Source organism: Dendrobium catenatum, unplaced genomic scaffold (genome assembly GCF_001605985.2).
Source record: "Dendrobium catenatum unplaced genomic scaffold, ASM160598v2 fragScaff_scaffold_743, whole genome shotgun sequence".
In the NCBI taxonomy this organism is placed as follows: Eukaryota; Viridiplantae; Streptophyta; class Magnoliopsida; order Asparagales; family Orchidaceae; genus Dendrobium; species Dendrobium catenatum.
The window spans coordinates 1958465-1981680 of NW_021319205.1; the positions used below are offsets into that span (position 1 = coordinate 1958465).

The 23216-nt window shown below is 35.5% G+C and overlaps 1 protein-coding gene across 2 annotated transcripts; it reads left to right on the forward strand.

Annotated features, from left to right (window-relative positions):
* Positions 1–2296: 2296 nt before the first annotated feature.
* LOC110108598 (auxin-responsive protein IAA1) lies at positions 2297–18593 on the forward strand. Of its 2 annotated transcripts, none has more exons than XR_002304479.2 (5): positions 2297–2834; positions 2932–3113; positions 3208–3329; positions 18094–18155; positions 18266–18593. XR_002304479.2 is itself a non-coding variant. In XM_020839296.2 (5 exons), exons 1-5 carry the CDS (start codon positions 2587–2589, stop codon positions 18289–18291), a joined length of 636 nt encoding a protein of 211 aa, XP_020694955.1. In that variant the 5' UTR covers positions 2298–2586; the 3' UTR covers positions 18292–18591. The 2 variants fall into 2 exon arrangements, 1 of the variants encoding a protein (XP_020694955.1); XM_020839296.2 differs by having other exon boundaries at positions 2298–2834; positions 3208–3325; positions 18266–18591.
* The last annotated feature ends 4623 nt before the right edge of the window (positions 18594–23216 follow it).

The following is a 23216-nucleotide window of genomic DNA, read 5'->3' on the forward strand; positions in this document are numbered from 1 at the left end:
AGCTGCTCGATTCGACTATAAGCATGTCACATTTGGAAACTGTTTGGTAAACCAAATTGTGGTTTGAACCTTCCGACGGTGATTCGGGTCCTTTATTTGGACCAATTTGGGCTCAGATTGAGTCGAATTTGGTGTCGTTGGGTTTGTATTCTCGATATGTTCAGTTCGACTATAAATTTGCTGAAATCAGAGTTCAGATGATCTTGAATTTAATTTTGAAAGTTTCAAACTTGATTTTGTCTCGAGATTTGTTCCCAATCAAGATAATTATTTGAACAATGCATGAATTATTACTTTTATTATCATTATTATTATTATTATTATTATTATTATTATTATTATTATTATTATTATTATTATTATTATTATTATTATTATTATTGTTGTTGTTGTTGTTGTTGTTGTTGTTGTTGTTGTTGTTATTATTATCAAACTTAATACAAATCTTAAAGCTAGTAAATATCAAATTTAATCTATGTAATATTAAACTTCAAAATTTTAATTCTATTTTAATATCAAACTTAATTAATTGTAATTTAAACTAATTTCAAATTTGATATATTTCATATTAAACTTAATTATAAATAAAATAATTTATTTCAAATTTTTAAATTTCAAAATTATTAATTCTAATTATTCTTAAAACTTAAAAAATAAGGGTTTTCTTCTGAAAATGCAAAAAAGCTTGAGTTAAAGAAAAACGTAAAAAATTTAATAAGTGATATATCATCAAAAAATTATCTTGATGGGGCACGAATCTCGAGGCAATATCAAGTTAGAAACTTAAAATATTAAATCAGAGACTATCTGAACTCTGATTTTAGCAAAACTACAGTCAAATTGAACGTCTAAGAAATTCGAACCCAACGACAGCAAATTCGACCCAATCTAAGCACAAATGGGTCCAAATCGAAGACCCGAAGCACATTCAGAAGGTTCAAACCATGATTTGGATTACTAAATGGTTTCCAAACATGACATTCTTATAATCGAATCGAACGGCTTGATGAGACAAATCCAATGAGCATAAGATCAATGAATTCTGATATCATTAAGATATTCAAATGTCCAATTAATGATCCACAATCAAGGGATTCAACATCAGCCGTCCATTCAAACCACTCCCAATTTACACATGATTTTCCTCCTATTTACTGATCATGTCACTCTTAAAAAACTATAAATAAACTTCTCATTTCTTATAGAAGGGGATCCCCAAGAGGGGAGGAGAAGGAGGCATAAGTAAGAAGAGAATGAAGAAAATAAAGAGAAGGAAGAGAGCTCTCTTGCCACCAAACTCTTCCTCGATCACAATTGGAGATCCACCCGGCAGCCTACCGACACCAGAGTTCTACCTGAACGCCAATTGACGCCGGAGTTCTGCCCGACAGCAGCTAATTTTGCCCAGAACGGCATGGTGACTGCTAACAGTGGATTCATTCAAATTGGGTCAAACCTCATGATTTTTTTCCTTTTCAAGATTTTCAACGTTAACAACTTTGTGTCTTATGAATGTTGCACTCACTCCTTTTATCTGATTGCGTGTTGGATCTTCGTACAAAGTTAAAACATTAAACTTTATATATATATCTCTACTGTTGTGAACACTCCAGGACGCAACAATAAGAAATGCAAAATTTTTTTGCATTTTCATAAATAAAATGCAAAAAACTTTATGTATTTTTGACAAAGCATTTTTTTAAACATAAAATACCACACCTTATTATCTGTATATCAGTTCTAAATTTTCTCCTAATCACATTTCTTCAACTTATTCTTCAAATTTGATCGTTTTGAAAATTTGGCCCGACGGGAGACTCCAAGTCAAAACGTTCAGCTGGGATACAGAATAAAGAATTATTCGGTTGGGCTCGAGTGTAGCATTACTCTCGTTTATTTATGCGCCGGCTAGTAATCATAGCTGGGCATTTTTTTTTTTTTTTTCGGCACTGGTCGTCATTTTACAAGAACGCCCATCTCCCAGTCTCAATCACCGGCTGTTATCAATAAACCTCGTGCTGGAGGCCGCAAGAAACGTCACGTGGCGGTGGTCCGGGGGACAGTTCGCCGGCAAAGGCCAACATTAGTCACATGTCTGTCCCCTGTGGGGTCCATCCACTGCCTCGCCCCGGAAAAAAGTTGACAGCTTCTCCACCAACACAAAACCGCGGGCCCTACTTCTCTTCTCGCACCTCTCACTAATTTTGCCCTGAACGGCGTTGTGCCTGCTAAGCTCGGCTCAGCTAATAATGCAGTCTGCAGCATCTGGGCCGTTTCAAGCCTGCCGCGATGGCCTGAGAGACAGCGCGAACCGACAGTCGGTCCCACGCCGCCAGGCCCCGTGGTTATTCCCGCAGGCACACGCTCCCGGCTATCCGCCTGACGCGTACACTCCTCTAACGTCCGATTTTGAACACGTGTCAATCATCCAACGGTGAATAGGAGTGGCGCTCCAATCTTATAAACTGGCGGAGCGCGCCATCGGCCTTGACCTTCTCTGCGTCGGGCCAACGTAGTTGTACTCTGTTGCAAGTGGAAGTAGAAAACCTAACCATAAAGGATAAGAGAGAGGTGAAGTTGGGTGAGATGTCGGCAGAGACGGCAAAGAGCTCAACGGAGTCAGATGTATCTGGCCTTGATTATGAGGAAACTGAACTGAAGCTTGGCCTTCCGGGGAGCTCCCGTATCGCCGGATCGGAGCTGGAGAGGAAGCGCGGGTTCTCTGAGACTGTCGATCTGAAGCTTGGTGGCTCTGGAGGATGCAATCTTGACTATTTGACCGCAGAGTCATCCGACACACGTTCTTCCGGGGCCGGCAAGCTGCCGGCTAACAAGTAAGTGTTGAATCCACTTCAGATTTAACTTGTTTCAGCTTTGTTGTTGATTTGATAGTGACAATTGGTAATTTTTCTCTTGTAACTTGGGATTCAGGGCGCAGGTCGTTGGGTGGCCGCCAGTGAGGTCGTTCCGAAAGAACGCGCTGAAGAGTTGCACGTATGTGAAGGTAGCTGTGGATGGAGCGCCATACCTTCGGAAGGTGGACATAGAGATGTACGGAGGGTATCAGCAGCTGCTGAATGCGCTCAAAGAGATGTTCTCCTGTTTTACTATTCGTAAGTTTCTTACATCTACTGGGATGAAGGGAATTTGTGTTTAGTTTGCTAGAAGCATGATAATTTGGGACAAATTTTACTTGATTCTGGGTAGGTAACTCGCCAAACAACAACGAGAGGAGGCTGGTTGATCCGCTCAACGGAACAGAGTATGTGCCGACATACGAGGATAAGGATGGTGACTGGATGCTTGTTGGTGATGTTCCATGGAAGTAAGTGAGTTCTTCGTTCATTTGTGTGTTTTGTCGGTTCATGCAATATTTTAGTTTGTGGAACTTTGTTTATTATTATTATTTTTCCTTCATGTTCACTATTATAGCTCTGATTGCATCATGTGTTTCTTAACGGATCTGATGACATACTTTGTAGTTATGCAATGAGGATAGGATACACCGAAGCTAACTTTTTGTTTGATTGAGCTAAAGTATAATTTTCGAATTTGTAGTTTTACATCCCAATTTAGGTAGTCAAGGGATATTATTTGTTATAGATGATTTCTTTGCTAGATTGGTTCCATAATATGTTGAAAAGTTGATCATATATTAGTCTGATAGTAAGATTAGGGTTGTCTTGGGATGATCTGGTTGCTTTACCATATAATTGCACTATTATTGGGTACTATTTAATTATTTTCATTTTTTTATTTTTATTTGGAGCTTTCAGGAAGTTTTGGCCTGTTTGTTAATATCATGTGTATCATACTAACCTGGTGATCATGCCTTAGTGCATTTGAGATCTTTCTATTCATGATTTGAATGAAAGATGCCATTACATATTTCTTTAAATTGGTTTATACACCTTATTGATTTTCTAATGGGATAGCTAGGATTAAAAGTGGTTATCAAGGTTTTCAAAACAGGACCGGATAATGAACTAGAAGGAGAAATTCACGGTTCGACCAGTCGAACCGGTCAAATCAGGGTCTAACATGATGACGTAATAAATAATAATAATATTTAACATTACAAAAAAATGAGAAAATTTCCTCTAATACCTTCACTCTAAATTCCATTTTCATATCAAACTAATCAAAGAATATAAATATGGTATTAATTAAACTTACAAAATATAAATAAATAACACAATATAAATGTGGCATCAAGTAATTCAATAAAACATAAACAAATATTTCACAAAAAAGTAAATAACTCACCAAACGACACACCTTGTGGCTCCAGGTTTCCATATCTTCAGTTTTTTTCTGTAGCATGTGAAACTGTTAAAAAGAAATGAACAAAAAAAATTCTTGAGATCTTACAGTTTCTATCTCCTATCAGTGAAACTTTGAAAATAAAATAAATATAACATACTCATCATAATTGTGCACATAATATGAAGTAAATAAGCAAAAGAACTGAAGATGAGTTATCTATTATAAGATATAACAAAGTCAATGGATAGAATGAATTACTCTCATTTATCAAAAATTAAATATGGTAAAAGATGGTTTGAATATATTATGCATCAAACTACAAAATTTTCTAAACATTCTGAATCTATCTAAGATTTATGGCTGCCTGATTTCTCCTTATGAGAATTAAAGAGATTTCCCGATGGCTTTTCTGTGGAAAGCCAAAACAAATATGATATGTCGAATACATCATGCATGCATGATTCACAAGTGTACGTGACATTTCCCGATGGCTTTTCTGTGCTAATGTTTTGGAAATTAAAATTCAAATGTTTAACATAGATAACTTGCTATCATGGATCTAAATTTCAAACTTGAGAATAACTATGGGATTAGATTCATATATAGCCATGGATGTGATTTGGAAAGTGTCGTAAAAAAAGATGTCATTGGAAAAAATTGAAAAAGTGTAATTCTTTATTCCGTCATTGACTTTTTACTCTCAAATGTCTACGGTAAGCATTCAAAAGGACTTTTTATGGAGCCAGAAAATAAAATTCTAGCATTTTATATTCAAAAGTTTCAATAGAAGCCAAATGAATTAGAAGCTTGGAGTAAGACTTGCAACCTTTCCATGAACTAATTTAGCATTTCTACTTATAAAATAGCAACACAAATAGCTATTCTCATAGGGTTAAATTATATCACTGGTCGTTATCTTAAATGACAGAGATGAGAGAAATGGAATTAGGAATTTCGTAATCAACCTGTGTCGGGATCTGGCTAGTCCGAGATCAAAGTCGGTTGCCAAAGGTGAGTCGAAGCAGGTGAGCTCGTCAAGTTAGCTGTGCCCGGAGCTAGGAGGTTGGAGGAGGCCTTCTGCTTCTCGCCTTCTTCTTTGGTTGGACCAATGGAGGAATCAAGAGGGAGTCGAAATCAAGGTTTGCGTATGTTAGGGAAGACAAGCGAGCGGGTAATAGCTTGTAATCAAATCCCTACTCCATTCGAACGCAAATGGACGGCTTTGATTTGAGATTTTAAGAACTGTCTGTTCTTTTAAAACCGCACAGTTCGACGTTTTCTCGATTCAACCGGGTTCATGACTGGTTTTTTGCCAGTTTTGTGTACAGCCGGTTATCTCAGCTGATCGGACTGCCCGCCGGACCAGTTCATGTTTGAACCGGTCGAACCGGCTGGTCCGGTTTTGTTTTTAAAACCATGGTGGTTATAAGCTACTTTCTTTTTATTTTCAATGGATTTTAGTTGCTTTAAACCTTAGCCATTTATTTATGTTGATGGGTAGTGTAAGTTGCACAAGGAGAATGTATTATTTCCTTTTAAAGGATAATCCTCTAGTAATGTATAAATAGTTATATTATTTTGAGATAATTCCACTCAATCAATTTGCTAGGGTTTGAAATTGGTATTTTGTAAGTTTCTGTAATCGATAGAGTTAAGTTCTATTGTGAGTTAGATTGTTCATTTTAATCTTTACATTAGAATAAGATTACTAATCTATCATATCATCCTTTCTTTCAAATGATTATATAGGACTTCTTAAAGTAATTGGGTAGATTCATATTGATTACATCAAATTGTAGTTCAAACTACTGTATAAAGATTGTACAAAACTAGGTTAATTGAAGTTTCAATATGAAGTAGCGACACTTTAAATGGAAGTTGTCTTATGTTTGACAATTCTTGGATGATTTGCATTCAAACGCTTACAAATACCATTTCAAATATGTCATGGAATGTGTCTATTTTTTATTTCTTTCTTAAATTTGTGACATTAGGGCAACCTTTGGACCCTTTTTGGATACTTCTAGGGAGCTTCATTTGGGAGGTATTGGACATTACACATAAAATTGTGTCACTTTAATCAGCTTACGTACCTAATCAATCTTATTTTGAATTCTCCCTTCATTATTCTTCTAACTGTTAATATTCCTCTCTTCAAGTATTATGAAGTGTTGAGCTTTACTATTTGATATTAAATAATAGTGTTTTTTTACTTATATTATTTATTATATTCAACAATACATGTTATAATTATGAATGATAAAAATTTAAGATGTTATTAAAATTTATATTTAAACATCTCTGCTCATTGTGACCTGAATCTTAGAAATTAACTTCTTCCATGTTTTGTTTGCCTCTTATGTTTATGCAATATAGATTAGTAAACTAACTTATCTTTAATCCATAGAGGATTAAGATTAATGCAATCTAAAAAATTTGGATTTTGCATGGAAAGCATGAATTTGGAATGTAATAATTTTTCCCAGTTAAGTCTGATGATTGATCGAGAGTTAAAGGAAGGTAAAAATAATGAAAAGATAATAGATCAGGCTCAAGGAAACTTCAAATGAGCATTCTCTTTTGAGGTCTCTTTGTTAAAATATGCAAAGAGAAATGGTTTTTGCTAACTTCGTGCAAAGATAATGTGTGAAGCATGAGTTCCATGATGAGCCTGAATGAATGGGTTGAGCATCCTAAGTATGAAGTTATTATAGTGCACCTAAAATCCCAATGTCTACGACATAATTGAAGGAAAGGAATTGAAGAATTTAATTTTTTTTAATATAGAATCACAATTAAAATGTTCTCATGTAGGATTTCCACTTTATGAGGACATGCTTAAAGGAGAAAAGAAAGAACTAGGCAAGAAAGGGTGAATGCAAAAGAGTATAAAGGGTGATTTGTATGGCTATTTGGTTGGGGTTTAAGTCAGGCATAAGCTAGTTTAAACCCTTAAACCCAATGAAATAACTTAAAAACACCATCTATAAACTTGATGGATGTAAGCTCAGCATGTATCCCAAGTGGGGATAAGCCATGCAAACTTTAAGAACGGTTGAGCTTGTTAGTGTAGCTGGTCTTTGATATCTCTTGTAAGTGCCACTGACAACATTTCTCATTCAGTGAGCATGAAGTTTGCACACACATCCCTCAAGAGCCCATTATAAAGATTATCACATGATTAAAATGCTCATGCAAGATCTACACTGTAGAACATGTCTAAGGATAAAAGAAAAAAAGGAAAGAGTTTGGGAGGAGAGGGAGGATGGGAAAAGATTAAAAAGGTTCATTGATGCATAGAACTTGTTTGGTTGGGGTTTAAGTTAGGCATAAGTTGTCTTAATCCCTTCAGTCCAATTAAATAACATGAAAATACCATCCATAAGCTTGTGGGATGCAATCTACGCTTTCGGTCCTAGTGGGCATAAGCAAAGGTTGCAAAATTGATATTTACTTAGCTTATCTTCATGATCTCTTCTCATGATTTCTACCAATGACTTGCTACTTCCCCCAAGCATGAAGTTCACGGGCGCATCCCTGATGAACTCATCCATGTGTTTCTTCTTCCATTATCCTTTGTTATCATGAACACCATTTACAAAGTCAATCTCTTTGTGGTTGTTATCATCTCCACCTTAAACTCTTCCCTTCCTTTGCACTTCGTATGCAAACTTGTTTGCCATAACCATGGATTTCTTTAGTTATCTCTTGTTGCCTACATAGAGTATCCTCATTGCTTTTCACGCTATTGGCAATGTTATAAAGAGGAAACAGTGTCACACTTTTTGCACACTCAAACACTACTATGAATAGTGTATCTCACAACCATTGATTATAGCCAGTTTAGATTGATGCCAAAAGCTATCATGCATGCCTTGTTGAAGCTTAATTTTTTTTGAAGGAAGCAAATATTGCATTAAAGAAAAAAGGAAATCCACCTGCAAAGAACCTCCTGTAGATTCCTCCTTCAAAATCTTAAGAAATGAAGGAGGAATCTTATCCAACACAATATCATCCCAAATAAAAGAAGAAAAAATAGCCAAGTTAGCACATAGATCCGCTAACCTATTAGAGCTTCTATCTATACAATTAAAAATAACTAAATTAAATTCTTTGAGGAAAGATAAACTATCAAGACTTTGCTCACCTTTCTTCATCGTATCTTGAATGAGCTTCATGATGTTTGCATTATCTCCTTCAATGATGATTCCCTTGTACTCAAGCATCCAATCTTGAAGAACATCTTTGATTGTCTTAATTGCTAGTAGCTCCAAATATGTTACATCCCAATGAATACAAGGTTTGCCAAAAACTAGTAGAAATCTGCCTTTGTGATCACGGATGATGCCTCCAATGCCTTTCTTTGTAAGACCTCAATAAGGAAGCATCCAAATTAATCTTGATCCAATCGGTTGGAGGAGGATGCCAAGTTTTTTCCAACAGCAATTGTTGATTAGCAACCAACCAGCCCAAGCTTAAAGGATTCCATCCTGTAGAAACTGTAGCAAAACTGATTGCCTCAGAAGCAATGAAAATTGCATTCTGTTCCACTATAAACAACTTCATTTCTTTCTTTCCAGGTAAGATAAACTGAGCTACAGTAGAGATTACACAAAAGAGCATTTTGACTATGCAACCACTTGCATCGGTTTTCCATGGAATCAATTATTTGAATACCAAACCCCCATCTGTTCAAACAAGAGAGTACCTCAATAAGCTTTCTACAATTGTTGGTCACATGATTTCTATCTTCGGTCTCATTACAACCTATAGGACAGAGGTCATTAGATTGCAGTTTTCTATATGATAGAAGCTGAAAAGTTGGTATGGCATTATTGAATACCCTCAACCAAAAGTTTTTTACTCTAGCATTTAGTTTGGCCTCCTCGATCCATGTCCAGTACCTCTGTTCATTACATTCACCACTATATTCAGCAGTTGCCAAAGCCGAAATAGTCTTTCCAGAGCAGCTTTTAATCAATTCCATATGGTCTTCACTACTGCAGGAATGAATCTGAATAGTGCTGATTAGCTCCACTAGATCCTTCCCAAAGGTCTTATTCAATTCCTCTATGTTCCAGCAGTTTTCTGAAATAAGAGTGTTAACTCTCCTTATTTTTCCATTAATGTCTTCAGGAACTACAAACGTGGGCCAATTGTTCAAGCTTCTATCTAAAATCCATGTATCCTGGAATATTTCAATTGAATCACCATTTGCAACATCCCATCTTACTATTGGTTTGAGAAACTTCCAACCTTCCAAGCAGATGAATTAGATCTTTTCCCAATCTTCTGATCACCAAGAGAGTCATATTTCGGGAACAATATTTTATGCAACAGAGAATCTTTGTCTTGATTGTATTTCCATGCCAATTTGGCCCTTAGAGGGCCTACCTTCTTAGTGCAGGAATGCAACCCACGTCTCCCATTCAGCACCGGTTCACACATAGAGCTCCAGCTCACATAGTGAAAGCCAAATCCACCGCTGCTTTTGTTCCAAATAAAATTCCTACAGTATTTTTCAATCTCATATAGTAATCCTTTAGGAATCAACGATAGAGTAGAGTAGAAGGTCACATAAGAGAGTAGGACAGTTTTCACAAGGGTTATTCTTCCAGCTAAGGAGATAAACTTGCTCCCCCAAATGCTCAACATTTTAAGAACTTTATCAATTATGAATTGGAAATCCAATCTTCCAAGCCTCCTCAAGGCAATCTTGATACCAAGGTAATTAAATTCCTTGACCACTTTAAATCCCATGATTTGGAATATGGCTCTTTTCCATCTCCTTCTAACCGATTTCCCAAACAATATCATTGATTTACCATCATTCACCTTTTGCCCATTCCAATAACAAAATTTAGAAACTAAGCTTTTGATCTTTTTCACCGTTTTTAACTTAGCATCCGAAAATATAATGATATCATCTGTATAAAGTAAATGCGAAATTTTTCGGCCATTAGGAGAAATCTGGATGCCAATAGACTCATTCATCAGGAACACATTGGCCATGAGTTGAGAGCAAAGAATGAAAAGGAAAGGTGATAAGGGACACCCCTGTCGAAATCCACTACTAGCTTTTATCCAAGGTGAACGATTCCCATTGATTAATAAAGAGAAGGATGGATCCCTTACACATTCCATTATAAGCTTACAAAACATCTCTGGAAATCCAAAGTACTCTAAGGCTTTGCTCAAAGTCGTCCACCCCATGGAATCATATGCATGTTCCATGTCAATTTTAAAAGATACTAAGCTTTTGTTAGAATTGGAATACCTGAACTTATGGAATACCTCCTAGCCAAGAGGACATGATCAGCTAGAGACCTCCCAGAGATAAAGGAAACTTGCTCTCTTGAAATAAGTTTTGGAATGATGCCTGTCATTCTATTAAACAAAACTTTCGCTGCTATTTTATAAATAGTATTGCATAAACTGATTGGTCTGTAGTTTGAAGGTGTTATAGGACAGGTCACTTTTGGAATTAAAACCATAAGAGTTTCCTTCCAGCTCTCACACATATCCGCAGTCATAAAGAATTGTTGAAGAGTATTCCACAAATCAAGCTTAATAATGTTCCAATAACTTTTGATAAAGGAATAGGTTATGCCATCAATACCTGGAGCAATGAATCCACCTAATAACTTGATCACATTCTCTACTTCCAACAGAGAGAATTCTTTGTTGAGCAACAGCCTATCCTCTTCTTCCAAACAATTGATTGGATTTGGCCAACCGTCTAGTTTACATGTTCTTTCACGCCATTTTCCTTTAAAAAACTCCAGCAGAATTTCTTTAATACGATCATGATTCTCTTCAATTCTTCCGTCATCTCCTTTTATGCTATTAATGAAATTAGAATTTCTTCTAGTACTAGTAAAGGAGTGGAAAAAATTCGAATTGCAATCCTCCTCCATCCTCCATTTGATCTTTGCTCGTTGCTTCCACCAAGTGGTTAACCGAGCTAGAGTAGAACTTAGCTCGTTAACTTTAGATTTGAGTAACCACAGTTCCTCCACCGAAAGAAATCCTTGCTCTCCTTCTTTGAGTTGAAGATCTAGAATTTCCTTTTTGAGATCCTCCTTTTGCTGATTTAAGATCATCATCTTTTGTCTACTCCAAAAGAAAAGAGACTTGAGAGCCCTTTTCAATATGAGGTTCAGAATTTGAGCATGACCTCCATAAGCCTTCTTATTCCATGCCTCCCTCACAACCGCGGTAGATGCTGGATATGAAGCCCAAATGTCTTCAAATTTAATAGATCTTTTGACCCTTGGACATGTTTGAAAGAGATTTATCATTATAGGAGAATGATCAGAAGCCACTCTTGATAAGTGCCTTATAACCAAATGAAAAGACAAACTAAGTGCCGTTGAGTTCACAGACCACCTATCCAACCTTTCAAGGATACGGTCGCCACTAGTCTTGTTGTTACAACAAGTATATTTTGGCCCCAGAAAGCCAATTTCGTGTAGATCATTGCAAGATAGGAAATATTTCATTTCTTTAGAGCCCAAAGAGAAATAAAATCTTCTTCCACTCTTCTTATCATTCTTAGAGAGCAAACAGTTGAAGTCGCCTCCCATCACCAATGGCATGTCAGTTCTTGTATGAACCTCCATTCTTTCCCAGAGCATCCTTCTTTTGTAAACATCTGTGCTTCCATAAACGGTAGCAATCCTCCATTTCCCTTTATTGGGAATCTCCAACTCCCCAATAATGAATTGAGAAGAAAAATCCATCACTTTAAATAAATGCTGCTCTTCCAAGCTATCACAATCCCTTCTGAAAGTCCTTCCGATGGAACATGGAAATAATCCCACCCAGATCCTATTAAGGAATTAATATCCTTATCATTCATGGAAGACACTTTGGATTCTAATAATCCCACAAAAAAGGCATCGTAGTTTTTAATAACCTCCTTGAGGCATAGAGAAGCTTTTCTCTTCCTAGCTCCTCTACAATTCCAAAAAATTAAAGAAGCCATTATTGGGTAAGAGGGGAAGATTTCCCCACTTTTTCCCTAACATCATTTTCCGATCTCCTATTCTTGGAAATCTACTTGATTGGACCAAATCCTTTCAATTGTTTGACACCTTTTTTCTTAACCATAGAGTTCCCTTCATTTGTATCCATCTCTACAGATGCAACACCCGATTGGATCACATTATCATCTCCACCATAATCTTCCTTATTAATACATCTTCTCTGGGATAAATCAATCTCACCAATTTCTCTTTCCTCCAACACAGAATTTAGAGCTTCAAACTTATTTATAGAAGTTAAAATTTCAGAAGTTTTCGGACCCATACCATGTTCTGTAGCTGTCTACATATTCACAATGCTTTGATCTTTCCCAGCATCCTTAGTCTTCAAAACGCCAGCAACTGTCATGACAGACCCCAATCTTTCATCAACTATTTCTGCATATTCAATAGCTTGTGCCGATAGTGCTCCAACAACTTCTCCCTGATTATCTCCAGCAGTAATGTTTTATCCACCAGCGTTATGATGCGTGAAAGCCTTCCCAGTAATAATATTCACCTCAGCATCATTCCCGGTAACAGGATTTGAAATAATTTGTGAAACAGGCAATCCTTGATTGTTTTGATGTCCTGTAAGCCTGGTTCTTGTATTTTTTAAAGATTTTCTTTCCATATTTGATATGAACTCAAGGTCCATATCCATCTTCAGCAGGAACTTCGACATTCGCTTCTTTTCCAGCATCAACAAAAGACTTTTCCAGGACTTGATTTGCTATCTGAATAGGACATTGAGTGGTAATATGACCATTTCCCAAACAATTTTCTTCCAAGTGTCCTAACTTCCCACACTTAAAGCAAAAGGTAGGTAGCTTCTCATACTCGATGTTTTGATAGAACTTGCTCAAGCTCCCTTGTACCCATACTCCAAGAGGTTGTTTTTCATCAAGCTTTATGCGGACACAAACTCTTGCGAATTCTCTCCTACTCCACTGGAACATGTTTCCATCAATCAAGTAAGGAGATCCCACCATGGATACAATCCTACAAACATTAATCTCATCCCAACATTGAAGTGGGAAAGTAGGCATATGAATCCATATAGGAGCCGTGAGGCCTTTGAATGAAGGTGTGAACGATGGAGACCATTTGACCATTCCAAAAATATTTCCATTAACATACCATGGTCCTGAAGTTAAGACTTGTTTCAAAGGTTCAGGTTCTTCAAAAGCACAGAGAACCCAACCTAATCCAAGCAAAGTTAAGTGAAATTTGCCAAAAATTCTCCACTGTCTTTTCAACTCAATACTGATAATATGAAATGGGATTTTGTCACTAAAGATTTTGATAACAATTGATTTCTTAAGTTTATTTGAGTTCTCCAGTTCCTTATCAACATTTAGTTTGACAACCGAGCCATCAGTAATGAAGTCTTCTCCAAATTTGAAGTCAGTTACTTGGATGTTTGATTTTTTTCCTCCAAGCATTCCCAACGGTCTTATTTGTAACCGGCACTTCCAAGCAGTTATTTTGTTGAATGCAATTTACCAAGTCTCTTGATGCGCATTCACGAACGGTATTTAGATCTAAGCCATGTTGATACTAGCCTATTTCCTTTACAACCTTTGAATCCACAGATTTGAGTTCTGTAGAACCATTACCCTCCACCTTGCTGGAATGAGTCGTTGAATCTGCTATCAGTTTTGTCCTCTTTATTGCAATTGCCCAGGTCTGCTGAGATGCATTCACGGACCTTTCCTGAATCACCAGCATGCCTTTGCACATCAACTATTTTCTCAATTATCTTCTCAACATTTATTACTTCCAAAACTGGGGCTGGGCGACCAGAATCAGAAACAACAGACATCAATATCTTCGACTTTGCCCTATCAGATTTTGAAATATCAGAGTCACTGACGGCAGATTGGTAACCAATTTTTGCTCCTTTCTGCAAAACAAGTAAATTGAGGATCTATTGCTCAGAGTGATGGTGAAATAGATGGGGATATTATCAGCAGAATTCAAGTTGGATGGTTGAAGTGGAGGAATGCATCGGGCTTGTTATGTGATAGAAATATACCCCTCAAACTTAAGGGAAAATTCTATAAGATGGTAGTGAGGCCTGCAATGCTTTATGGTGCCGAATGTTGGCCTTTAAAAGAGAAGCATAATACTAAGTTAAGTGTGGCAGAGATGAGGATGCTCAGGTGGATGAGTGGCTTTACCCTTAGAGATAGGATACGAAATGAGCATATACGTGAAAAGGTTGGAGTAGCTCCAGTAGAAGATAAGATTAGAGAAAGTCGCCTTAGATGGTTTGGTCACATAAAACGGCGGCCTTGCGATGACCCGGTTAGGAGAGTAGAGGTATTAGATTTGACTTATGTTAAGAAAGGTAGGGGTAGACCTAAATGACCTTTCTTTATTAGATTTAAACGAGAATTTGACTTTTAATAGGACCCAATGGAGAAAAAGGATTCATGTAGCCGACCCCACGTAGTGGGATAAAGGCTTGATGTTGTTGTTGTTGTTGTTGTTGTTGTTGTCTGCAAAACAAGTAAATTGAGGGCTTCATCTGGGATATCCATAAGGACCTTCTTCCCTTTTCCTGTATATTCCATTTATTTTTTCGGCTGAATAAAACCTCCTTCATTGATGACCAATGCTCCAGCTTTTTTAAATCTTGATTTGGACTGTTGATCAAACATCATAGTTGCATCACCAAAAGCAGGTGGAGACGACCATGGATTGCACGAGGATGAATACGAACAGCATATGTTGATGTCCGACGACCGTCAGTGGCGTCGGAGGGTGGAGGCCGACGGCCCTCCATCGCCATTAGTGGAGAGAGGACTTTGTGGGAAGTGCAAATTCAAAAAAAGGAGTTTTCTCTCACTAGAAAACCGGGATTTTCTCTCCAATCCAGTCAATGTTGAAGCTTAATTGAGGATGAAAAATTATGTTTATGCAGGCTGATTTATTCAAATTATTTATGGAATTAGTGCTCGAACATGAAATTATATTTATGTAGTATCGGTAGATACTTATGATATTGTTTTATTGAAATGACAAGTGTTTTTTCATTTCTAATGAGTTGTGCAAGGTGAAAATTTTATTTTATTTGGAGATATTTCAATAAAATTTTGAAACTTCATTAAAGCATTAATCATTTAATAGTGTAGATCCTTGATTGCCTTATTTGTCCTTCATAATTGCCTTGTTCATTATATCATGATAATCTTCTTGTTGATGGCGACCTTCCATTAATTGAAATCTGCATGAATATGTTGCATCCTTGTAGGTGTCGTATGTTCTGTGAGTCGTTCTTATGCATCATAAACATCATGGAATTCTCACCAAGCTCAACGCTTGTAATTTCAGGATCAAGATAACTCTTACTTAAAGCAAATACAAAAATAACATAACTAGACTAATAACCCTCAAACAATTAGCCCTAGGTAGGGTTGAGATTGTGAGCCTTCGGACCAGCAGGCTTGCATTTGCTGTATTGCAGGAGCCGGCCCAAGCTGTGGATCAGTCTAGGTTGGGCCGGTCCAAGCGTATCAATACACCGCTCCCAAAGAACTACCTTATCTTCAAGGTGAAAAGATGGGAATTGATGGTTCACTCTTTCGTAAGGCTCCCATGTAGCATTCTAATCAGGAATGTCCTTCCACTTGATCGGCACTTCTTTGAGCCATCTCTCTCCCTAGCGTAAGCCTTATAGCTTCATGGGTTCCAATACTACTTTCAAATCTTCAGTCAATATTATTGACAACTCTGAACTGACTGTGTGATCCCTCAAAGCTCTCCTCAATCGTGACACGTGAAATACTAGGTGGATGGTGGTTTTTGTAGGCAACCTCAAGCAATTCACCTATGCTCCAGTTTTCTCTAATATCTCATAAGGGCCGAAATGTCTTGGAGCCAATTCCTTGTTCCTCCTGGAAGTGACTGTAGCTTTAAAAACACTCTCCTCAACTTCAAACTGGATGTCTTTCTTATGCCCATCTATCTGTTTCTTCATAATCTGTTGAGCTCTTAATAGATACTTCCTCATATCTTCCAACACCATCTCCCTCTCCTCTAAGTATGCTTCTACTGAAGAAACTGGAGTGTACTCTGCCCAAAATGCACTAGATGAGGCGGATCTCTCTCGTTCAACACCTTGAATGGGGTCATCTAAGAAGCATAATGATATGAAGTGTTGTACCAATACTCTGCGCATGCTAATCACTTGGCTCAAAGCGAGGGGTTTTCAACACAAAGCATCGTAGGTATGTATCTAAGCTTATATTTACCACCTATGTCAACCCATTGGTTTGTGGGTGGTAGGAGGTGCTCCTTTTCAGTACTACCCCCCATAGTCTGAATAATTCTCTTCAAAAATGGCCGAGGAACATCTATCCCTATCAGATATTATAGTCTCTGGTCTCCCATGTAGTTTAACCACCTTCGTGATGAAAGCTGATGCCACTGTCATTGTTATGTAGGGGTGTCGTAGGGGAACAAAATGAGCATATTTGCTTAGCCTGTCTATTACCACTAAATCATGATGAATCCTTCAGATCAAGGTAACCTGTTTGTAAAATCTATGACGACCTCCCATGCTTGATCTGGTAGAGCAAAAGGCTGCAATAATCCTCCTAGAGCCATGGCCATATGCTTATTCTGCTGACAGACCTCACAATTGGCGACCAACTTCTCCACATCCTTATGGATCCCCTTCCAATACAACTCCTAGGCAAGTATCATGCATATCTTCTGCACCCCCTAATAGTACTCCCATGGAACTCCTGGAGCAGGTGTGGAATATGAATTGAGGTCCTAGGCATCACAAATCGCCCATGGTACAAAAACCTCACCATTCTAGAGAATAGCTAGGATGGTTATTCCCATCCTTTAATAAATTTATCCTAATCCTCCCTAACTCTTCATCTCGGGCACTCCTTAATAAATATCCAGAAGTCTGCTTCAAATTAATCAGTTGAGTCCATTGGTCTGGTATAAAGTTGAATTATCTGGATCTTAGAACCCCAGTATGAACAGTTAGGAGTACCCTAGGTTCTTTTCTTATTAAATGAATTCAATTTTGATTTAAACTATTTGAATCCTTGATCAGAATGGTTTATTCTTCAATTCTAATATATTTCATCCCTATAGAAATGGATTCAAATTCGATTCAACTCATATTAAATTGATTCTGACCTAGTTCCCTGAAAAGTTAAATTGGAATAGGTATAAAGGAGCAAATTGATCCACCTGCAAGTTGATCAAAGTTAGTCTACTTGCTCAATCCAAATTGAACCAAATCAGCAGATGTGGTTCTGGATTACATTTGATTGAACTAGATCTAATTTGAATCAATTGTTGAATGATTGAAATAAACTTGTTTTATTATTATTATTATTATTGAAATAAACTTAGTTGGCCCAAAGTAATTTAGTTTGATCTCGGTTTAACTCAAATGGCCTTGAATACAGAAGGAAAAATAGTGCATTGGGTCTAGACCGCAAGCTCAAGTAAATGTACCAAGGTCCTTCGAGACATTCAGTCAAGGCTTTTGCGTTAAACCCTCTTGTTCTTAATTAAAACCTGCTCTTCAAATCATGTTAATAAATGGCATATCCAAGGCTTAGACACTTGCACTTTAAATGAGTTTTTTTGTGAAGCTTGTTGGAACATATAACTCATGTTACTCCTTTGCATCAAAATAAAGTTAGCCTTCACTAGATTATCACTATATTCTCAAAGAATTAGGAAATATTAATTTGAAAAGAAGTGAATAGTAGTATTTCAGGGGCATGTTCTTGTTATTATTCTGAATAGTGTTTCATCTCTGCAGAATGTTTGTTGCCTCCTGCAAACGTCTACGCTTGATGAAAAGCTCAGAAGCTGTCAATTTAGGTAATAATCAATTGGTCGTTACAAATAGCTTTATAGTTTCCCTGTTGCCATGATGGCCCAATGCTTTTTCCCCCCCTTCTAAATTAGTTGGTAATAATCGTACTGTGCAGCTCCAAGGGCACCTCAGATTGACTAGAGCTAAATGTGAAAAAAAGGATAATGCCGCAGCACCATCACTGATTCACTGGTTATCATGTACAGGGATTGTTTCTAGTCTTCTTTGGCCTTTTTAAGTATTTACCGTTGTTTTTGAGTTTCTGGAAGTAGAGAAAATAATGAATATTTCTGTTGTACTACTTGTTAGTTATTGGTTTTGACTTGTTTAAGCTTGAAAGATACAAGTATAATATACGGTTTACAGTTTGTCTTGTGGGGTCAATAAGGTCGGAACTCCTTATTTGTGATTTCCCATTTATATGGTTTTGACTTGGAGGCTTATGCTAATGTTCTAAGGAATGAGGGTAATGAATATGAATACCTTTTAAAAAAAAATAATAATTTTGTTGAACCAGTGATGTGGATTCTCATCCATGATTAATTTCTCATCATGTTTAAATTCTTAATTTTCTTTCCTGACAGGATCTTGGCTAATCATTTTAGGTTATCATTATTTTCAAAACATATATTGGGTATGATGAAGATGGTGATTCTTCTTGCAAGATTTTTTAGGACACAAATTTAAACCTCACCATATATAAATATATATGTCTAAAAGCTAGCTTTTACCCGTCACTAAATATGCTTGATTGGTTTAACTAACCTTGCAAACTTCCGGTGCTTTCTGTTGCAAGTCAAACCTCTAATTTCTTTAAACATTCTTTTAATTGCTTCAACTTTTTATTTATTTTTGAAGGGCGTTTGGCTATCAATAGAAGCTCGCTTAATGTCTGACCTTCTGTTTTTGGCCTTTTAGAACATTTATAGTATGACTTTCAGTACGTGATTCAGATGTTTGTTTGCTGTTAATTTAGCTGTATTAGTTTCATATTGATGATGTGGGAATTCATCAACCAAGTATTTTTATTTTAGATTGGGTATTTTTTTTCTTCGGCAATTGATAAATCATTTAACATTATGACCAAATTTGGCTGAAATCGCAACTTTATCCGAAAGTGAATTACAGTGCTTTGCTCTACGTTATGAAGCGTCCATGGGTTGTGGCTGGTGGCACCGCTTGTGACATAATAGAAATGTTGGATTGGAAGCACTTTGTTGTCAAACCAAAAGCGAGGCCTGGATTTGTCTGCTTAGGTTGATGGGATTTGAATACACAAGTGAGGTAGGCGTTATACGTGACTCACTGCTTTTAATCTTTGAACAGTTTTGAAAAGTGCAAGCGAAAATTGTTCAGATATATTGATTGAAATGATCTCCTTCGTTCTGCTGCTTATACAGTTACGTTAAATTTCGGTTTGGCATTAATGGTTCCTTCTCTTCCAACTCTGTATAAAAGTGAAATGAAATTACGACAACTTATACTAATTTCGCTCAAAATTCCACTAATATGATAAAGCTCCAACTCATACATCTTGTTTTATTAAATTAACAATAGTTTGATGGATTAATTAAACTGGTCCCTGTATGAATTTCATATTTGAAAAAAAAAAAAAAATGGTGCTGAAACGGCATGACCAATAGAAGTGGATTATAAAGTGGTTGTTTGCCAAATGTTGGAAAAAGAAAAACTTTTAATAAGAGCAAAAAATGTTCTTAATTATTATTTTTTTAACTTTCAAAGCTACTTAAATTACTTATTTAAGTTTAAGTTGAAACAGGTCCATGTTGATGGTATATAATTAGTTTCTGTTAAAAATTGTTCAATTTAGCTTATATGTTTTACCACTAGATTATTCTTTCTCTATCTCCCTCTTTATACATACATATAAAGAGAGAGACAGAGGCAGAATCATACCTAGTACCCTCAAACTTGTAGTTTTGTTAAATTAAGAGGTCTACTTAGATAATATTACCACCTCAAATCTAATTTTGCCCATATTTAAACAAATAATAATAATAAATCACATCCAACTTGATTTGAGAGCTCTGTCCACTCTTGTAGTGACTTTCGATTTGACAAGAACAATTTCGTTGAAGGAAGCAAATAAGCTTCTTTAGCGGCTATTTTAAAATCTACTACTAGAGAAATCAAAGTAGCAACAAAAAAATAATTATGAGAAGAAGAATTGGTGATGATGAAAAAGCAAACGGTAGGCAAGCTATGGCTTTAGAAAGATGATAGACAGATTTTAGAGAAGAGAAATTATAAATATAGGAAGACAATGGCAGAGCAAAATATAACATCACACCTTTTGCCACAATTTTTTTTTTTCTAATGAATGCAATTAAATCATTTGATTTTGTTCTCACAATGCATTAATGATTGTTACTTGGGGGATCTTAAATGAGTTGACATAATCCTTAGAAAGAAAGATAAAAACATTTAAAATTTGTATAAGTATCAAAACAATGGCTATAGATGAGAGAGCATGGATGGAGTAGTTACTGGATGAAGTGTCACGGTTTTGTAATAATTTTGAAATTGATGTTACCAATATAAATGATGCATCAAGACTTATCTATGATCAATGTGAAGAGGTGAAGAAATAATGAACTTTTTCTTATTATCGTGTTGAATAATTTTACAAAATAGTTGATATTCAATTTCAAGAGTCAAATAATTATTTCTTCGAATCAACTATAAGTTAGTTTTTTGTGTGACAAGCATAAATCCAAATAATTTATTCTCTATTTATGATAAACAGAAATTGAATCTTCTAACGGAGTTATATTTAAATAATTTTTCTATAGTTGATCTTATGGCTCTTAATCATTGGCTATCTATTTATATTATTGATATGCATATCATGAAATTTGTAGGCACTGTTCATTTCATTGATCATAACAAAATATAAGATTTTATTTTAAATTATATATATATATATATATATATATATATAATTTCTTTAGTGGATAATGATTAAGAAAATATCGAAATAGAGAAATATAATACGGATAGCCTTAGGAGGTCGTGGAATTGAATGAATAATCGTCAGAGGTGCCATGGCTCTGCGATGGTCATCTCAACTACTTTAATAAATTAGTTTTATGTCTATCAGTTTAATTAACCATAGAGCTCTAAACCCTACCCCACGAGAAATTATCCTCAAAATGTGCTTTCTCGACCATAATTGTTATACATCAGTGTGGATAAGGGCATGATATTACTCGAAACAATCTGTCATTTTATAGCTTTATGGTACGGATAACTGTTAAGCCATCATATTTAAGTTATTTTTCAAATGAGTTTAATATAATTCTCTCAATTCTTCTTACGCACACAATTATAATATTTTCAACACTAAGCTTTATAGAATAAAGGAGCATATGATATAAAAAAAAATAATTGATCAACATTAGGTTTTTTAGTGGCATGTAACATAGAAAATTATTTTCACTAATAATAATCGGTGAAACTTTAGCATAATTGATTGAAATTTCAAAGCACTTTATTTTGTGAAAAGCCGTGCTGTCTAATAAATCTCCCTAACAACGTTTACTAAAAGGGAAAGGTTAGCTCAACAAGCTATTTTGAATATAAGAATTACTAATTTTTTTTTATACTGACATGTTGTGTCAATTATTAATTTAATGAGAATGAACAAAGGGAATAAAGTTTGAATTCCTATTGGGATTGGATCAAGTTTTGAACACTTATTTTTAGGGGTCAACAGAAGAGAAGTAGGAGACATTTAGGATTTTGAAGCAATTCAAAAATGTCTCAATCTACCCTATGTGTTGGGCTTTAATTTTTTGATTGAAGAAAATTTTAATTCAAATTGTCGATTTATTAGAAAGTTGGGATTATATTCCAGAAATTAGGGTCTTATGATTTTGAATTCGTCCCGGATCCTAAGTCTAAATTGAGCACTAAACTATAGTGACATGTACCTTGCTAATGTAGTACAAATCTTATCCTAGTCTAGATTGGAGATCGAGCTAACCATATAGGCGCTTAAAATCACTACAAAGAAATGGGTAATTAGTGACTAACAAAATTGGTCGCTAAAAATGTTAATTTGGATGCTAAAGCAAATAGCGACAAAAAATATGTGGGTCACTAATTTGTCGCAGCAGCTTTGTCACTGAGGCTTTTAGCGACCACTAATTAGTATTTCTCGCTAAAATTGGACATATTAGCGACATTTTTTTTTGATGCTAATGAATATTTATTTGGATGCTATTTAATAATTTTAATAATTAATTTTATTTATTACATTTTCCCTTTAGCGACCAAAATAAAAATTGTTCACAAAATGATCGACCTAATGAATCACATGCCCCTTTAATTTCATGATGTTTTAATATATATTTATGGTTATAAAAGTTATGATATTTAGTAAAAAATATTATTATCCAATTATTATGCCTTGTTTATAACAATTAAGATAAATCCATCACTCCTTTATGTTGCAATTAGTTAGATAAATTTCATAATAGATTAATAACACATTTTATTAGCTTAAAGTAACAATAATAAAAAGCATAGAATCCAAAAAAATTATATTCAAACTTTAATATCATTGTCAAGAATTTGCTAGGAGAAAATGAAAACTATATTCATTTATATGCTTTTACAAATACATCCATCAATTAACATAAAAAATGCGATATCAGAAATCATTAATCATAAAATCTTAATGTTTACAAAATGATAACATCTAGTTAACATAAAAATCTTTCATTAACTTTTATGCAAATAAATATCAAATTACAAAATCAGCTCTCTCAGAGGTAAATGACAACATCAATCTATAATCACATTTAACAAAGCTTGTGCATTCGGAAGAGAAAATCACTCCATCCTATCTATATAATCGAAAATCTTAGATAAGCTGCTACTAAAACGAATGCTATCCATATTGGAACAGTTCACTAGAAGGATGCAACAAGCTTAGCTCTGGTTCCTCTTCAACAGCTTTCAAAATGACAACATCCAGATTTGACTTGTAGAAATTAATTATCAAGTTAGATGCATAAATATTGTAGTTTTTCAAATAAGGA

Excerpts from the sequence above, each read along its gene's own strand:
- LOC110108598 (XM_020839296.2), top strand. The coding sequence starts at position 2,587 with ATGTCGGCAGAGACGGCAAAGAGCTCAACGGAGTCAGATGTATCTGGC. Across the intron at positions 2,835-2,931 it reads GGCAAGCTGCCGGCTAACAA|GGCGCAGGTCGTTGGGTGGC; the intron begins GTAAGTGTTGAA and ends CTTGGGATTCAG. Across the intron at positions 3,114-3,207 it reads GTTCTCCTGTTTTACTATTC|GTAACTCGCCAAACAACAAC; the intron begins GTAAGTTTCTTA and ends GATTCTGGGTAG.